This window comes from Chlamydomonas reinhardtii, chromosome 17, assembly GCF_000002595.2.
Source record: "Chlamydomonas reinhardtii strain CC-503 cw92 mt+ chromosome 17, whole genome shotgun sequence".
Classification (NCBI taxonomy): Eukaryota; Viridiplantae; Chlorophyta; class Chlorophyceae; order Chlamydomonadales; family Chlamydomonadaceae; genus Chlamydomonas; species Chlamydomonas reinhardtii.
Window position 1 is genome coordinate 1117284 of NC_057020.1, and position 17142 is coordinate 1134425.

The 17142-nt window shown below is 61.0% G+C and overlaps 4 protein-coding genes across 4 annotated transcripts; 2 read left to right on the forward strand and 2 right to left on the reverse strand.

Moving 5' to 3' along the window:
* The first annotated feature begins 472 nt into the window (after positions 1–472).
* CHLRE_17g704100v5 (uncharacterized protein) lies at positions 473–3204 on the forward strand. Its single transcript, XM_001691686.2, has 3 exons — positions 473–1597; positions 1760–1916; positions 2065–3204. Exons 1-3 carry the CDS (start codon positions 881–883, stop codon positions 3129–3131), a joined length of 1941 nt encoding a protein of 646 aa, XP_001691738.2. The 5' UTR covers positions 473–880; the 3' UTR covers positions 3132–3204.
* A 2-nt stretch (positions 3205–3206) lies between these two features.
* On the reverse strand, positions 3207–6382 carry CHLRE_17g704150v5 (uncharacterized protein). The gene is made up of 6 exons (XM_001691525.2): positions 6057–6382; positions 5419–5951; positions 4952–5161; positions 4583–4641; positions 4186–4423; positions 3207–4017 (listed from the first exon to the last, which is right to left on the reverse strand). Exons 1-6 carry the CDS (start codon positions 6127–6129, stop codon positions 3763–3765), a joined length of 1368 nt encoding a protein of 455 aa, XP_001691577.2. The 5' UTR covers positions 6130–6382; the 3' UTR covers positions 3207–3762.
* Positions 6383–6436: 54 nt separating this feature from the next.
* Positions 6437–10932, reverse strand: CHLRE_17g704200v5 (uncharacterized protein). The gene is made up of 9 exons (XM_043071967.1): positions 10921–10932; positions 10616–10623; positions 10238–10359; positions 9923–10053; positions 9563–9643; positions 9119–9265; positions 8680–8751; positions 8315–8416; positions 6437–8209 (listed from the first exon to the last, which is right to left on the reverse strand). The coding sequence occupies exons 3-9, from the start codon at positions 10260–10262 to the stop codon at positions 8180–8182; spliced, it is 588 nt and encodes a 195-aa protein (XP_042914426.1). The 5' UTR covers positions 10263–10359; positions 10616–10623; positions 10921–10932; the 3' UTR covers positions 6437–8179.
* Positions 10933–11132: 200 nt separating this feature from the next.
* CHLRE_17g704251v5 (uncharacterized protein) lies at positions 11133–17114 on the forward strand. Its single transcript, XM_043071968.1, has 14 exons — positions 11133–11290; positions 11376–11429; positions 11855–11911; positions 12215–12247; positions 12533–12565; positions 12851–12883; positions 13170–13223; positions 13545–13598; positions 13920–13952; positions 14332–14385; positions 14709–14762; positions 15080–15112; positions 15356–15409; positions 15608–17114. Exons 2-14 carry the CDS (start codon positions 11384–11386, stop codon positions 15727–15729), a joined length of 660 nt encoding a protein of 219 aa, XP_042914427.1. The 5' UTR covers positions 11133–11290; positions 11376–11383; the 3' UTR covers positions 15730–17114.
* The last annotated feature ends 28 nt before the right edge of the window (positions 17115–17142 follow it).

A 17142-nucleotide genomic window follows, 5' to 3' on the forward strand; every position in this document is an offset into this window, starting at 1 on the left:
AAGCCTTACTACGAGTGGGAGTAAGTAACGTGACCACAACACAATAAACCAGGGCAGACACACGGGAGCAAACTCCCCTGCCGATGCCCCAACATCTGGGGAGGGGCCCCCCCTGGGCCTTCCCTGCCCCACACAGGGCCAAAGGTACCTAGCGTAACCATCTTATGCTGTAACAGTGTGACTTTAGGCTGGCAATACAGGGCATAAAGGGACAAGGGTGGAGGGGTGATGAGGCCGCCGTGTCGGTATGAATTTCCTGCAGTCCATAGCCATGGAGCCTTGACACCCGTAGTAATGACTAGATTGTCTACGGCGCCTATACACATTGGCAAAACAGAACGAATGCCTCTGCTCAAACGTATGCTGTTCGTAGTGGCGGTCAGCTGTTGAGCAGCGGGGCCTGTGCCGCCCGTGCCAACCCGCCCGTCCCCGACATGCAGTCGGTCCGGCGTTGCAGTTCTCCGCTCACGATGTTGAAGCTCAACGCGTACCCCTTGCAAACACAAAGCGCGCATCGCTGGATAAATCAAGGGTGTTTAAGTGCTGCAGGTCGTCGGGAGGCTGCAGCGGTGACTTGCAGCACGAGATGCACATTTGGTATTGAATTTATATAGAGGTTTACTTTGACTTCAGCAGCTATATACCCGTTGGCTGTGTCTTGCGATGACGACGAAGAGCCAGTAGCACTCGCAAAAACCCACGCGGCCCAATTAGCCCATCTAAACGCTCAGAGAGATACAACATCGCATAATCACGTATTGCCTCCGCAAATACCTTCACATGGCACACAGCAGCCGTAGATAGCCTTTGGAGAGTCTCATTACTGTTCGCGACCCTTAGCTTCTTCACACAATCGCTCGCTTGCAAGCGGCACTGAGCAATGCATTTGGAGAGCTTCCTCGTTTTGCTGATGGGCGTGTGCGCGGTTGTGGGCGAGCCGACAGTGGCGGACGCAAGCCCACGGTCGTCAGTGTGGCCGGACCCCTTCCTGGCGCGCTTGGGCCTCATAGCCGCCGACGCCGCGCCGGGCCCGCAACAAGAGCCCACCAGCAGCTCTGGTGATGTTAAGGATCAGGGCTTGGAGCAGAGCCAGGCGGAAACCATTGCCATGCTTGAGTGGCTCGTTGACACGGTGGCGGAGGCGACGACAGCCCCCGCCGGCACCTTTGCCGCCGCCCCCGACGCGGTTCCAGTTCTTCAAGACCTGGGCCACGCAGCCCGCTCCGTGGCTATCACGCCCGCCAGCGAGGGTGAAGCTCTGATGGTGCACCTGAACACCGTGAGCCGCCTCATCAACCAGTTACCCGGAGGCGAGGCTTCATTCCCCGCTGTACGGCGGGCGGTTGTGGCGGCGCTGGTGCTGCGACGGCTGCGCCACGGCGCCTTCCGGCCGCCGCAGGAGCGGACGGTGCAGCGGCTGCTGCAGCAGCTGTGGACGCGACACCGCGCGGCGGCACGGGAGAAGGGAATTGTGGAGTTTGCGCACGTGAGCAAAAGCGGCGGCACCACGTTCTGCCAGTTGGCGGAGCGGAATGGCTGCGCGACCGAGTCGTTTGCGGCCAACAAGAACTGCGAGGTGGCAGTGTTCAGGGATCAGGTGAGACAACTCAGTCATTGATATGGGTTACAGGCAGGATGAGGGTAAGGGAGGAAGGCTGGAACCGGAAAACTTCAGCGCCGTCGCCGCGGGCTTACGAGCTGCCGTGCTTCACACCGACCTCACACGCCTGGCCCTTTCAATGTCTTTACTGCTCCGCAGCCGCGCTACGTGAACGGCACTGTGCACGTGGCGCTGCGCAAGGGCAGAAAGACGCAATGTGACCGGCCCAACAAGCCAATGAGCCTGCGGCGCGAGTACAGCTGCGCGCAGCGGAAGCGCATGCTGCAGGAGAAGCGGTACACCATCTATGCCAACGGTGTGTTTGTGTGCTTCGTTCACTCCATGCTGTGCATTCAACGCTGCTGTGCAAGTCCCCGCTGCATCCTGTTTGACCATCGTATGGAATCCATCAATCGGGATCCTCACCAAACCGTCCCGTCCGAACCTCCTTTCTGCACCCTCAGAGTACACTGCCGTGGGCGGGCGGTTGAGTCCGCAGCTGGCGCACTCGTGCGGCAACATGCTGACGGTGCTGCAGATGCGGCACCCGCACTCGCGCATGCTCAGCCACATCCACCACGTGTGGGGCACCTACCTCAACCACTGCGGCGCCGATCGCGAGGCTGTTTACTTCGCTGGCGGCCACGAGGCGACCGACTGGGTGCGGCTGCTGCCCGCGCCTCTGAACAACTACTTGGTTCGATCCCTGCTTGGCGAAAAGGTTTTCAACCTACCGGCCGGCCAAATCACAGAGAAGCACCTGGGCCTGGCGCGAATCTTCCTGGCATTCCAGTACGATGTGTTGTTGGTGCTGGAGGATTCGGATCTCTCCAACACGGCACTGTCGTACGGGCTGGGCTGGGGTGAGCACGAGCTGCACGTGAACGCGGCGGCGCCGGATTCTGGATCCGACGACGGGCTGCCCAGCAATCTGGATCTGCTGTACGACCTCAACCGCCTGGACGTGGAGCTGTACCGCTCGGGCGTGCTGATGGCGAAGCTGGACGCGATTGTGTACGACGCCGCACAGGAGGTGGTGCCGGAGCCCAAGCCGGCGGCGGCGGCGGCGCCTGCCGCTGCCAATGCCATGGCGGCTGCCAACAGCACTGCCACTGCTGCGGGCGCGGCTGTCGCTGTTGCCAATGCTACGGCTAGCACCGCCACCACCACGGCGGCAGCAATCACGACTAGCTACGCAAAAAGCACTACTGCGGCGCCAGGGGCGGTTGCGGTGGCGGAGGCAACGCACGATGAGGAGTTTGTGGCTGCTCGCCGTGCTATGCGCGGGCACGACTTCCGGAGGCGACAGCAGCGGCAGGCCCACGAGCAGTTGGGCCAGGGCGCCAGCACTGCGGCGGCGGCATGGGTTGGGGCTGGGCGGCGAGGTCGCGCGGCGCGCTGGGTTGCGGACGCCCTCGGCGCCAGCCGCGCCATTCACACGCCTGGGGATGCAGGCCAGGCGATGGAGCCCGCGGGGAACGGAGCACAGTGCGGCTGGGTGGGGCAAACGTGGCGGAAACAGCTTTTGTAGACGCAACCATTGCATATGCTTCTAATGGCAGCGTTTGCGTTGCACAGCTAGGCACTGTGTCCGTGTGTATGTGGGGGTGGCATGGTCCATTGTGGTTCGTTTTTATGCTTGTGGGGAACTGCTTTTGCGCTGCACAAGCGTCATATGATGGATAGTACATTTGGCACTGCTGAAGGGTGGCTGGGAGCCTGGGACTTGCGAGGATATGATGTCTCCACAGTTTTACAGCGAGACGCGTTATAGAATTGATGCACCATGTAGTTGCATAATGGAGCAGTGCTCAAGAACGCATTATCTTGAGCTGACTGCATAGCACACGGCATAGCATACGGCATTCCTCAGGACATACACACCGTCGCGCTGCTGCCGTTGCAGGGGGTACCCCGCTCATAATATTTAGCCCTGAACGGCTTCGGTCAAGCATACTTGCGTCGATACAACGCACAGGTGGCACCATTTTGTGTAACCGCGCAATTCGCTTCGATCATCCCGCTGCCTATTCCTCATGCCACAACGCTTGCCCCTTCCTTCAGCGCAACACCACTCACACCGCCGTGGGTGCGCCCCCTCAGCCGTGTTGGCTATTCTCCATCCAAACGCGTGGTCCACGGCCTACAACAAACGACACGGTCTACGAATAAGCCTGCTCACCACATGCATACTTCTTGTATACCTCTCTCAGGAGCCCCGGTGAGTCAGCAAACAGCCCGTCAATACCTAGCGCCCGCCGCTGCACCCGCCGCTGCTTCTGTAGCGCCGCCGCTTCTGCCGCGTCTTCGCTTTCTAGTGGCGCTCCCGCGAGCAGCAGCGGCGCGATCTCCTGTTCCCAGCTTGTCACATTGGCAAGCAAGTGCTCCGCGGCCGGCTTGAACACCGAAGCAAAGACCTGCAGGCGCAGGCGAAGATGGAAACAATTCGGGTTTTTTAAGGGATGGGGATGCCAAAGGGCCACTGCACGTGCCTTCATACCATATCGTACGTGTGGCACTGTTCCGCTCGCGCGCAGCACAGTGCGGAGCAGAGCGCCTCACTCCCACCGGGGCTCTGCACTTGCCTGGAGACCCGCCTGCCGCATGCGTGCCAACACCGGGCTGGCCGCCAGAACACCGCCGCTGCCACCGCCGCCCCCAGATGTTGCGCCAGATCCTATCGCGCCAGCGGCCTCCGCCGCAGCCGGCAGCAGTAGCGCCTGCCGTGCCACCGCCACCGACTGGGCGTACGTCGCGATGCGGCTGAGCCCCTCCGCACTTGTGGCGCTGTCCCAGCTCTCTCCCGTGTCCGGTATGGTTGGCCTAAGGGCAAGCACGGATGCAGGACGGAGGGCAGTAAGCGGTGTTGGCGAATGTGCGGCCAGCGTTGATGTGCGGAAATCGTGCCAGGGTCTGGCTGTCGTGTGCTAGTTGTTGGCTTGTTGCCATAGCGCATGCGAGCTGGCTGCTATCAGCACTCACCCCAGCACTTGAGTCAGCGGTGCGCTGGTGCGCTGCGCCAGGTACTGCAGGCTGGTCGCCTGAGAGGTCAAGGGGGCGTGTGGGGGTGGGGGCGGGGTCGCCGCGTGGATGGGTGCAGCAATATCAATGGTAGGGTCGGTGGGATGGTTATTCTGTGGAGGGTCCGCACGTCACAACGACAACAGGCCACCTGCTACGCCTTCCTACCGCTCTCCAACCCCCGGCCCTTACACAGCATCCCCTTATCACTGCTTTGCACCTGTCACCTCTGCCTGTCCAACGCTAGCTGAGTTCGGTTTAGTTAAGCGTGGGCTGGGATTTAGACCCCCCACCCGCCCTGCAACTCCACTCGTTATGCCTCCCACCAACCTCAAACGCCATGATGTAGGTGGGCCGCTTCCGCCACGCCGCACTGCCGTACGGCCCAGTAGCGAACCCGTACTTGGTCAGCAGCTGTAGCAGTGTGCCCTCAAACGTGGTGCCAGCCGCCGCGAGCAGTGGCTGTAGTACCGGGTGGGCGTTGTGCCATGCAGCCGCCTGGATGTGGAGCGCCACGCCCACCGCCGTGCCGCGCGAAGCCTGCATGCGGTGCACGAGTGCGCATGTCAGCTCCGCTGCAGCACAAACCGATGGAGTGGGGTGGACGATGTATCGCATCGCCATGCTCAAAGAACGGCCGACACGCTTCCCCAACAGCAGCCACACGCGGACGCTGGGAGCCCCCATCCTCCTGCCCAAGCTCCAACCGACACCAATCCGCTTTGCAGCACGTTTGGGCACGGCCTGTCACTGACCCCACCCTCTAACCAGGTCGCAAACAACCTCACTAGACCCACCACGGCCATCCAGATCAGCTCCTCCAGGGAGGCCACTTCAAACGCGGGGGGCGCCGCTTCATCCGCCCCGGTAGGCACCGAGTCAGAGCAGGCGGCCGTGTTGGCGGCCGCGTCGCCAGTCGCGGCGCCGCCCGTGGTGCCATCCCAGCTGCACGTCTCAGCCCTATCTACTGCTGCCTCCCCGGCTGCCGCGTTGCCGGTCGCGAGTTCCGAAGAGCCTGACCAGGGCGCAGCGCAGCTGCCTGCAGCTGCATCTGAATCGCAGTGCCCCTTTGCGTCTCCGCCGTCTGTTCCCGCTGTTCCTGCCGTGGCTGAAGGAGCCTGGCCTGGGTACACAGCCCGCAGCTGCTTGATTTGCGCTAGCGTCAGGTCAGCTGCAAACACCTCTGTGCCGTTCCCGCTGGGCACCACGTCCCATCCCCGCCGGTGCGCCGCCAGCAGCACGTTCGTGGTGTCCGCGATGTTAGACTCGTGCCGGCAGATGGGCACCAGGTCCCTTGTGAGCACCACATCACACTCAACGAACTGTGCACCTGTCATTGGAAAGGTTGTGACCAAGATGGGCGCTGGCCGGGTGTGACGATGCTTTGCTTGGGTTTGGTGGTGAAGCACACCAGGGGAAGCGTACCGGCACGTACCCTGCTCAATTGCTGCCCTGTAGGCCCCGACTGAGTGCTCCGGAAACGCCGCCGATGCTCCTCGGTATGCCATGACAAAGGGAAGTTCCAACTCGCGCGCGAAACAGGCTTGGAGGCTGTCCGGAGTCGCGCTGCTTGCAATTGCGGCTGTCGCAAGCCATGCCACGACCAGTATGGCACTGACAACTGGCAGATCCATGCTTTATATGGATCAAAAGCTTGTATAGCATGACTACACCTTGTGCTACATATTCTGTGCTGAGGACAAGCGCGCTAGTCGCTAGAATTCTTGCACGAAGGTTGGTATGGGCTTAGCTGGGTTTAGCTGTGATATTATGGCGCACATGCAGTTTTATTGAGCACGAGTTTCATCTCTGCTCCTCGTATGGGCTCGAACCGACACGCGCGCCAAACCCCGCATCCAGGCCACGGTTTCCCGCCCCGCTTGTTGGTGACACCACAGTACAGCCGCGGGGTCGAGCAACATCATATACGTTTGCACTGGAATATAACTACACACATCTCTGTCCTGTCCTGTCATTCGGCGGTCCTACCTCCAATCCTTGATGACATCCTGCTCGTGCATCCCGACAAGCATTCCCAGAACCTCAGCCCTCCTACAACACATGGACTGCCATTCCATCATGCGAAACAATTCATGCACACTCTGGCGCTTGCTTGCACCTTTGCCATCTAGCCCGCCAGGCTGGCAACGGCCGCTAGCACATGCCTGATGGACTGCTGGAGCACTGCCATCGGAGAGCAGCACATACATCTGGAAGGAGCAGAAACAGCCCTTTCCAGTCCGCGTGTTGTGCGTTATCCTCCTCGCTAGCTCTCCACTACGCGTCTACACCCACTTTATCTCACCACTGCATCCTATCACGCTGGCAGCGGTCGCCCCGTCTGCCACCCAACAACTCGTGCCGCCCAACTGTTGACGACGCCGTCGCGACCCCAAGCCACGCCTACCTCTCGGCCTTGCGCTCTGGCGGGCTGCCGGGCGGCTCCGGACCCAGAGCCCGAAGCTCCCGGTCCTGCTGCTGGGAGCAGGCGGCGTCAACCGGCTGCCTGGCTCCGGGCAGGGACTGAAGCGACCCGAGCAGCTTCGGTAGCGCTGCACGATATAACGGCGATGCCACCAGATGGCCCAGCACCGCTAGGGCGGGTTTCCGCATGGCAACTTCGCCCAGGCGTGAAATGTTTGGAAGCTTTCCAGCGCCTGCGGCAGCGGCACGCGGCCGCTGACGGCGTTTGCCTCCACCGCAGCAGCCAGGCGAGCCAGCAGCGCCGGATGCTGCGGATGCCTATTGCAAGGTGGTCACGAGCGACACGGGCCTCGGCCCACGTGTGCAGGGTTGTGAGGCCCTCCAGTGCCTCCCCCAGGCTCAGCCAGCTCTCCTCTGCAGTCCTAGTCGCCAGGATATCCAAGAGCGCCGGGTCAACTCGCCAGGGACTGCTGCCATCAATCCGCCAGGTCCTGCCGTCCGACGCCCAGGCTTGCGTCCAGTTGTGCAGGGCCGTTAGATCCGCGAGCACATCCGGCAGTGCAGCGCTGCCGCCAGGCCTGGGTTTTGCCACTACCGCAGCTGCGAGCCGGTCCAGCAGCGCCTTGTTGGACATAGGATAACACCAGCATAACCGGTGGCACCTCAAAAATTCCATTCTTGCGTCTCTCATTTCCGTTCCGTTCCGTGTCCTGTATGCAGGCCGTCCCATGTAAACGTGGTGACCTGCTGCATGCAGGACCCTCCTCGCCCAGCAGTGTCAGCCACCGGCCCATTCCCCCCACTCCCAACCCCGGCTCCGACAGCCCCAGCCGCACCTTGGGGCACAGAAGCTGGAACTCCGGGTGCTGCACCAGGTCGCACATGAGCGTGGGCATAATTCCCTCCGGCGGCCCCAACCCCAGATCCCCCGCCGCTGCTGGCTCCCCCATACCGCGCAGACTGTGGAGGGGCTCAGCCCCTTTTCCCGTGACCGGGGAACACTTGTCCCGCGTTACACTCACCCACCGCCTGCCGATGCATCGCTGCCAGTTTCTCCTGCAGGTCTGCCCGGGCGTCCAGTAGCTCGCGCTGCTTGTCGCCCGCCGCCCGCTTCTCACCTGGCAGCTTGGCTTCCTAGCTGGCGGCCAGGCGGGTCTGCTCGTCCTGTGAGGAGTGAAAGGTCGGTGGGGCGAGTTCCGCACTTCCCCCAACCGGCCAACCCCATCCCAACCCCCTCTCAGCCCCCACGCCCCCACCCCACCAACCCACCGCACCAACCACCAGCTGCGCCAGCTTTAGCTCGCTGATGAGGCTGTCCCGCCGCGCCGCCGCACTCTGCAGCGCTGTCATCTTGTCCTCCAGCTTGCGGATCTGGTAGGGGTTGTGCGGAGGGGGTGGGGGTGTAATTAGTGAAGTGGGATGCGTACGTACAGATTATGAACCCCATCACACGGCACAGCCGCCATCCACTCTCCAGGTAGCGCCAGCCCCTCCCCCGCCCCCGCCCCTGCCCCTGCCAGCCTCTCTGCCGAGCTCTTTCCCTGCCCCAACTCCGCCTCCTTCCATGGACGCCTCCACCCTCTCTCCTCCCTCCTGCCCCCCGTACCCCCCTCCCCCTCCCTGTGTTGCTTCACCGCCTCCTCGTGCTCCTCCAGCAGCGCGCTCTTCTCCGTGGCCGCCAGCCGCACCGCACTGTCCAACTGGCCCTGCAGGGGGTGCGGAAGGAGGGGAGGAGCGAGGGGAGGAGGCGGGAGGGGTTAACGTTGGACCAATCCCGTAAGGAAACAGTCGCAGGGGAGGAAGCGGGAGGGGGAGAAGCGTAACGATACATTGCACGCAGGGTCAGTGGCGTGCTAGGTCACAAGAACTGGTGGCCTCCGCAGTGACCTGCCCCACTCACTTCGGGCGAGTTTCTCCCTTATGAGACAATGTCATAAGTTTTATGTACACACAGACACACCCGCACGCCGTCTATCCCGTTTCGCCCTTCAACACACCCGCTTCTGCAGCGCCGTCTGCGCCCCCTGCAGGCGCACGCCCCCTTTCCCTCTTGCCTCCCTCCCCCCAACCCACCTGCAGCGCCATCTGCGCCCCCTGCAGGCACACGTTGCTGGCGAACAGGTCTTCCACCGCCCTCTGGCTCTCCGCCAGCTCCGTCACCAGGTGCCTGTTCTTGTGGGTGACACTCTCCACAAAGGACATCAGGTTGGCAGCCTCCTCCTGTTGCAGGCGTAGGGACGGGGGGGAGGTGCAAGGATTGGTACAGCGAAGTGTATCGAACTAGACAGCAGGTGTGGTGTTTGGGGGGGGGTTCGGAGGGAAGGGAGGGAGGGTGTTAGAGAGCACAAGGGTAGGAACACGCTGGAGGTTGTGCTTTCGCTGCGGTGCGACGCGGACGTGTCTATGTGTGACACCTGACATTGACATCGTGGCCACCGACCCACATGAAATGTCGGCCGCCTCCCTACCCGACCACCCAACCAAACAACCAAACAACCGGCCCCCGCCATGCCTCACCTCGGCCGCCTTGACCCTCTTGTTCGCCTGCGCCGCCGCCTGCTCGCGCTCCACCACCGCCTTCTCCTTATTGCACAGAACCTGCAGACGGCGGGGAAGGGAGCATGGGGAGGAGGTGTGGTAAGGAGGTGTGGACACAGCAACCCGCACCTACGCCCACAGATACCCACGCAACCCCACCACAACCCAACCTATCCCCGCAGCCCACCGAGCCCGGGCGGCGACATTTATCGCCGGCGCCGCTCGCCCTGCTGCTCCACGACGCTTCGGCCCACCTCCCATAAGTATTACTGCCTGCAAGTAACACCTCTACCTGTCCTCCGCTCGTTTTAGTTGGTTTTGGTTTAGTTTGGTATTTACACACACACACCCGCACCCCCAGCCTCCATCCATCTCGTCCAGCTCCTGTTTCATCTGGCTGTGGCTGTAGCGCGCCGCCTCCAGGTCGCCCTGGAGGCCGCGCAGCTGCGTCTCCATGGCGGCCAGCTTGCCTGCGCAGGAGGAGGGGGAGGAGGGAGCAGGGAGGAGGGGAGGAGGGGATGTTGGCGGGCGGCGGGTGAGGAGCGGTGGAATTCTTGGCTTGGACAAGGTTTCCTCGCCCAATCTGCACATCCCGAGCGCCCCTCTAAAGGCCCCACCCCACACATCCCACCCACAACCACCACCCCCACCCACGTTCCAAATCCCCTGCGTCACCCATCCTGTAGTGTAGTGATGAAAGCCGCCTTGTCCCTCAGCTCCCGCGCCTGAGCCGTGGGCACCAGCCGTTGAGCCTCTTGCTCGCCCACCGTGCGCACCTGCTGTGAAGATGCGAGGAACATTGGGGGGTTGGTGGTGGTAGATTATACATACACACGCGTCTTACGGGGAATGTTGAAAACGCCCCCCATCCCCTAGCTCTATTGCATTGGGTTTGGTTTAGTTTGGGCTGGTATCTACAACCCCCATCCCCAACCACACACACCGCCCTCTCGCCCATCCACCAGGCTGCGGTAGGTGTTGTGCAGTTCGTCGTACTCCCGCCGCAGTTTCATGCAGGCGGCGTGGGAGGACTTCGCTCCCTGCGCAGGCAAGGGGGGAGGTGGAAGGAGGTTAGGGAGGGGCGTGTCGTGGCGGGGGGTTTGCGAGCGCGGTGGGGATGACCGCATGGCTCAGACGCTGTTCCTCCTAGCCCCAATGTCCCGCAAACAATACGCTACGTTCACTTGATTAGTATTACGCATGACCGCCGCCCTCGATGGCCTTTATGGCTGTCCTATCTCGTATATGGCTGGAATGTGATCCAACACGAGAGGGACTTCCAGGGGCGGTAGGGTGGCGAGTGGGTTGAGGGCGCCTGCGCGCCTCACAAAACGCACCAGTCAGTTAATCAACACTGCTTGGCATTCCGCTAGTGTACACATAGTGACACTAAATCCGCCTGCTGAATTCGGGTCCCTGAGGCCTGAGGCAACAACGACTCTGCATGAGCTGGTTGCTGTGCTCGTCGCCCCATCCCTGGGAAGCCCAACCATGAGCTTATCTTAGTTATCTCCAGTAATCTATGCTGATACAGACCCACGGTTATGAATTGAATACCCTTTTCGCAACAGCGGTTAACGCACGCAGCCAGAGGGATAGGTTTTGCATCGAAGCTGCAAAGCCGGCCTCCGCTGCTAGCTGGCGTCCACCCGGCGTCCCCTGCTCGCCTGCGTCCAGCCGGCGTCCGCTCAGAGCTCATCCTACTCGGTCAGCAGCGGGGCGTAACTGCTTCCAGCGAATGTTTGCTCGAGCACAGGCAGAGGCAACCATGTCAACTTGTTGGACTTCGCAGGACACGTCATGACGGAAGCGGAAGCGGAGATGGAGAACGAGGAGCGCTCAATGAGTGAGGATAGCGCGGCAACATGTTACACACTTATGGTCGTGGACAGGGTCGTGGATAGAAATATGGCCCCCGAGGAGTTTGCAACCCTTTTTGCAAGCGCTATCAACCCACATCTCACCTGAAGCTTGCCACCCTGCTGGTTGGGGGGAGGGAGGGGGAGCTGGACCAGCGGCTGGATACGAGGGCTCGCAGTGTGTGGTTGCACGAGACAAGGGTTCCCCGGTCACGCTTGAGGGGCCATAGCTCAGGACGGCGGACGTGGGGCGGGGGAGAGACGCGCGAGGGGTGGATGGGGATGGGGGGTAGCGGTCAACGAGCACGAGAAAAGCGTGTTCACAGCTATGCCCTGTGCCCTGACTCAGAACCTTTGAGCTGCGGGCCTGCGGCCTTGTGCTGACTACAGCACCCATCTGGCAACCCTACAGTGACATCAGAACTGGATAAGCTAGCGCTGCAAACGGCAGCAATTTATATCGAAATAGGTACGAGGGCGGGGCTGCCGGCGGATGGAAGACACAGTGGGGCCCCTGCCTGTAGTGGAGGCATATTGTTCAGTATGTATTACAGCCGCGCTTGGAGGTAGGATGCTACCTTCCATGTGTTCATAGGTTAAGTCCATCGGACTTGTGCACGTACAGAGGCGGTACAGTAGCCAAGCGGCGGGGCATAATCCTGCAACCTATTTTGTGCGTGCGGTCAAGGGCCGTCGTACGTCTGATTGCAGCTGCTTGCTCACTGACTTGGTGTGTTACGTTCACGTTGGGGTTTGCTGCTGTGTGACACAGCCAAGATTGAGAAGGAGGCCGCCGAGGAGAAGGGTAAGTACTGCTGGCTAGGACCCGTGCTCGTGAATGTTGCATGTAGTTTAGCTGCTACCTTCTACATGCGGACGAAGCCCTCGCTGCGTGTCATGCAGCCGCGCGAGCATGGATGTAGCGTGCATGGGTGCAGGCCCCAGCTACCTTCCTTGTGCGCTCTTGCGTGCGTGCTGGCCAGCTGGCGGCTAGGTCTGGGGCCAACCTGTGCGTTAAAGGGCTGTCGCTTGTGTGCAGCTCACTGACTTGGTGTGTTCCGCTCCCCAACCTACCTGCTGTGTGACACAGCCAAGATTGAGAAGGAGGCCGCCGAGGAGAAGGGTAAGTACTGCTGGCTAGGACCCGTGCTCGTGAATGTGGCATGTAGTTTAGCTGCTACCTTCTACATGCGGACGAAGCCCTCGCTGCGTGTCATGCAGCCGCGCGAGCATGGATGTAGCGTGCATGGGTGCAGGCCCCAGCTACCTTCCTTGTGCGCTCTTGCGTGCGTGCTGGCCAGCTGGCGGCTAGGTCTGGGGCCAACCTGTGCGTTAAAGGGCTGTCGTTTGAGTGCAGCTCACTGACTTGGTGTGTTCCGCTCCCCAACCTACCTGCTGTGTGACACAGCCAAGATTGAGAAGGAGGCCGCCGAGGAGAAGGGTAAGTACTGCTGGCTAGGACCCGTGCTCGTGAATGTGGCATGTAGTTTAGCTGCTACCTTCTACATGCGGACGAAGCCCTCGCTGCGTGTCATGCAGCCGCGCGAGCATGGATGTAGCGTGCATGGGTGCAGGCCCCAGCTACCTTCCTTGTGCGCTCTTGCGTGCGTGCTGGCCAGCTGGCGGCTAGGTCTGGGGCCAACCTGTGCGTTAAAGGGCTGTCGTTTGTGTGCAGCTCACTGACTTGGTGTGTTCCGCTCCCCAACCCTACCTGCTGTGTGACACAGCCAAGTCTGAGGCCCGGATACGCAAGATTAAGAAGGAGGCCGCCGAGGAGAAGGGCAAGTACTGGATAGGCCTGCTGCTTGCTTATGTTGCGTGTAGTTTAGCTGCTACTTTCCATGTGCGATTGAGGCCCTTCCTGCCTGTCATGCAGCCACGCGAGCATAGGTGTAGCATGCATTGGCGCAGGCCCCAGCTACCTTCCTTGTGTGCGCTCTTGCGTGCGTGCTGGCCAGCTGACATACCGTATACTGCACAGGCCGGCGGCTGGGTCTGGGGCCGACCTGCTTTGTGGGTTCAAGGGCTGTGGTGTGTGTGCAGCTGCTGGCTCATTGACTTGGTGTGTTCCGCTCCCCAACCCTACCTGCTGTGTGACACAGCCAAGTCTGAGGCCCGGATACGCAAGATTAAGAAGGAGGCCGCCGAGGAGAAGGGCAAGTACTGGATAGGCCTGCTGCTTGCTTATGTTGCGTGTAGTTTAGCTGCTACTTTCCATGTGCGATTGAGGCCCTTCCTGCCTGTCATGCAGCCACGCGAGCATAGGTGTAGCATGCATTGGCGCAGGCCCCAGCTACCTTCCTTGTGTGCGCTCTTGCGTGCGTGCTGGCCAGCTGACATACCGTATACTGCACAGGCCGGCGGCTGGGTCTGGGGCCGACCTGCTTTGTGGGTTCAAGGGCTGTGGTGTGTGTGCAGCTGCTGGCTCATTGACTTGGTGTGTTCCGCTCCCCAACCCTGCCTGCTGTGTGACGCAGCCAAGATTGAGAAGGAGGCCGCCGCGGAGAAGGGTAAGTGCTGGTTAGGCCCCGTGCTGGCGAATGTTGCATGTTGTTTAGCTTCGCAGCTAAACAACATGCAACATTCGCCAGCACGGGGCCTAATCGCCAGCACGGGGCCTAACCAGCACTTACCCTTCACATGTAGAAGGTAGCATGCTACCTTCTACATGCGAACAAAGCCCTCTCTGCATGCCATATGCAGCCGCGCGAGCATGGATGTACGGTAGCGTGCATGGGTGCAGGCCCCAGCTAACTTCCTTGTTTGCGTGCGCGCTGGCCAGCTGGCGGCTGGGTCTGGGACCAACCTGTGCATTGAAGGGCTGTCGTTTGTGTGCAGCTCACTGACTTGGTGTGTTCCGCTCCCCAACCTACCTGCTGTGTGACACAGCCAAGTCTGAGGCCCAACTACGCAAGATTGAGGAGGAGGCCGCCGAGGAGAAGGGCAAGTACTGGATAGGCCCGCTGCTTGCTTATGTTGCGTGTAGTTTAGCTGCTACTTTCCATGTGCGATTGAGGCCCTCCCTGCCTGTCATGCAGCCACGCGAGCATAGGTGTAGCATGCATTGGCGTAGGCCCCAGCTACCTTCCTTGTGTGCGCTTGCGTGCGTGCTGGCCAGCTGACATACCGTATACTGCACAGGCCGGCGGCTGGGTCTGGGGCCCACCTGCTTTGTGGGTTCAAGGGCTGCCGTGTGTGTGCAGCTGCGTGCTGGCTCATTGACTTGGTGTGTTCCGCTCCTCAACCCTACCTGCTGTGTGACACAGCCAAGTTTGAGGCCCGGATGCGCAAGATTGAGAAGGAGGCCGCCGAGGAGAAGGGCAAGTACTGGATAGGCCTGCTGCTTGCTTATGTTGCGTGTAGTTTAGCTGCTACTTTCCATGTGCGATTGAGGCCCTCCCTGATGCCTGTCACGCAGCCACGCGAGCATAGGTGTAGCATGCATTGGCGCAGGCCTCAGCTACCTTCCTTGTGTGCGCTTGCATGCGTGCTGGCCAGCTGACATATACTGCACAGGCCGGCGGCTGGGTCTGGGGCCGACCTGCTTTGTGGGTACTAGGGCAATCGTGTGTGTGCAGCTGCGGGCTCATTGACTTGGTGTGTTCCGCTCCCCAACCCTACCTGCTGTGTGACACAGCCAAGATCGCGGATGAGGCCGCCACGGAGAAGGGTAAGTGCTAGCTAGATGGGCCTGCTGCTTGTGTACTTAGAAGTGCTTCACAAGTTGTGTTCCGGCACCTCTCCACGTTACTGAACTGGTCGATATTGCGTAGCATCAGTGTTGTACAGCGCGGTTGGTGGCTGTATCTAACGCTGACCTACTGTGTGCGTTAAAGTGGTGCCTGTGTGCAGCTGTTGCTGGCACGCTGACTTAGATGTTACGCTCCCCAACCCTGCCGGCCATGTGACACAGCCAACTCCGAGGCGCGCGAGGCCAAGGCTGAGGAGGAGGCCGCCCGGACTACAAGTAAGTGCTCGTGCTTACTGAGTGCTTCTGAAGCTTAAACCTTTTATGCCAAACGTTGACAGTTGTCACTGCGCCACCGTGCCATCTCTACCCAGGGCCGCATTATCGCTAGTATGGCAAGGGGCCCCTGGTTGTCGTGCTGTGCGCCCTGACTCTCGACATGCGCATTTATGGTACATTGTCTCCTCCCATGTGCAGACCTTGGTCAAAAGCACCAGGACCTGCTGGGCCTCAAATTCGTGGCCTCGATGCTGGTCAAGGCGACCAACTGGTTCAACACCAATCAACAATGGGCGGACATCAAGCTGAAAACGTCCTGACGGTGGCCGTCGTCTATCCCATTCGGCCTCATGGCTGTCCTGCTGGCCTTCAGCCTGACGGCTGCTGCCCCCCACATTGTCAGCTACAAGGTTGTGGACTGGCTGGCACTAGCAGCCGGGATCGGTGGGATGGTCGCGATGCTGCCATGGACAGTCGGGCAGACCATGTTCCACGTTGAGCTGTGGAAACAGGGCGGCAGAGGCAGGCCCGTGGTCGCGGCTGTATACGGCGGCACACTGGCGGTGTTGAGTGCCCTAGCATCCTGGCCCTGGAATGTGCACGCGGAGCCCAGCAATGCCGTCGCAAACTGGACCTATGCTGCCGGCATTAGTGCGTTGGCTACCTCGTCCATCGCGGCAGCGTGTCAGTCCGCTGACCAGAATGGATTGCCTTGCTTGACGGCAAGGCTAATTCCAAATGGGAAACGGCGGCAAACACTTGGGCTACACCACGCTGGCGCAGCAATCTGGTGCACCCAACAGCACAGGCATGAGATGGCAACGGCCGTGACGGTGCAACGGCTGTGACGGTGATACGCACCCGAGGTTAGCGATGTCCGCTTTACGCGCGCAGTGTTTGTGTGCGCCGTGGTGGCCTCGTGTGTGTGTCGTTGTCGCTGCTGTTTGTTGTGCTGGTGGTCGCACTGCACTCACGCGTGCCGGTCTCGCTCGTTTTGCTGTTTCGCGGTCGTGTGGCAGTGGCTTGGTGTCGTGGCGCCCCGGGGGGGCGCTTGGTGCGCGCCCGGCGCGCTTGCGCGGACCATTACTGTGGGGTGCTAGCATTCCTGTGCACTACTGTCTTATGGCTGCGTCAAGTGCTGGGGATGGTGCGGTGAGATGGGATTACTGGTGACCTTGGGACCGGCGCGGTGACGGCCGCATACCTGCATCATCATGAGCCTGAGGCTGCATGCTGCTTGATGACGGTGGTGTGAAGTGTTGGGGAGGTATTGGTTACGGGCAGGTGGGGCTGGGTGACATGGGCGCTCTTGGGGATGGTGAAGGTGAGATGGGCGATGTGTTGCCATTGTGGACCTGGGTCCTGGCGTGCGGGCGGCAGCGGTGGTGGCTGGGGGTTTTCACACGTACACGCTGCTTGTTAAGTGCAGTGGAGATACCAACAGCCAGGTGACGGGCCTGGCGAGATGGGGGCTGCCCTACCGGATGTAAGTCTAGGCCCTAGCAGTGGTAGCGGTACACGTGCAACGGCTCTGGCAGCTGAGGATTCCCATACGTGCACGGCACTAGTAGGGACCAACACTGTGAAGTGCTGGGGCGGTGAGCGAGATAGGCGCTGCGTTGCCAACTACCATTTGGCACAGGGTTCCCCTGGTATGTGGTTTCCCCAAGTGGGCTGAGCCCACGCCACGTCTCTAGTCTGAGGCCGCACGCGTCTACCTCATCTCCGCGACA

Bases quoted from the DNA above. Each gene is read 5' to 3' on its own strand.
- CHLRE_17g704251v5 (XM_043071968.1), top strand. From the start codon at position 11,384: ATGACGGAAGCGGAAGCGGAGATGGAGAACGAGGAGCGCTCAATGA. The intron at 13,599-13,919 runs GCAAGTACTGGA...TGTGTGACGCAG, and splicing joins GGAGGCCGCCGAGGAGAAGG to CCAAGATTGAGAAGGAGGCC. The intron at 15,113-15,355 runs GTAAGTGCTAGC...CATGTGACACAG, and splicing joins TGAGGCCGCCACGGAGAAGG to CCAACTCCGAGGCGCGCGAG.
- CHLRE_17g704100v5 (XM_001691686.2), top strand. From the start codon at position 881: ATGCATTTGGAGAGCTTCCTCGTTTTGCTGATGGGCGTGTGCGCGGTT. The intron at 1,598-1,759 runs GTGAGACAACTC...ACTGCTCCGCAG, and splicing joins TGGCAGTGTTCAGGGATCAG to CCGCGCTACGTGAACGGCAC. The intron at 1,917-2,064 runs GTGTGTTTGTGT...CTGCACCCTCAG, and splicing joins GTACACCATCTATGCCAACG to AGTACACTGCCGTGGGCGGG.
- CHLRE_17g704200v5 (XM_043071967.1), bottom strand. From the start codon at position 10,262: ATGGGTGACGCAGGGGATTTGGAAC. The intron at 8,752-9,118 runs GTGGGTTGGGGG...CACCCCCTGCAG, and splicing joins GGGCGCAGATGGCGCTGCAG to GGCCAGTTGGACAGTGCGGT. The intron at 8,210-8,314 runs GTGGGTTGGTGG...CACTCCTCACAG, and splicing joins CGCAGCTGGTGGTTGGTGCG to GACGAGCAGACCCGCCTGGC.
- CHLRE_17g704150v5 (XM_001691525.2), bottom strand. From the start codon at position 6,129: ATGGCATACCGAGGAGCATCGGCGGCGTTTCCGGAGCACTCAGTCGGG. The intron at 5,162-5,418 runs GTGGGTCTAGTG...CACCGCATGCAG, and splicing joins AGCTGATCTGGATGGCCGTG to GCTTCGCGCGGCACGGCGGT. The intron at 4,424-4,582 runs GTGAGTGCTGAT...GCTTGCCCTTAG, and splicing joins CCGCTGACTCAAGTGCTGGG to GCCAACCATACCGGACACGG.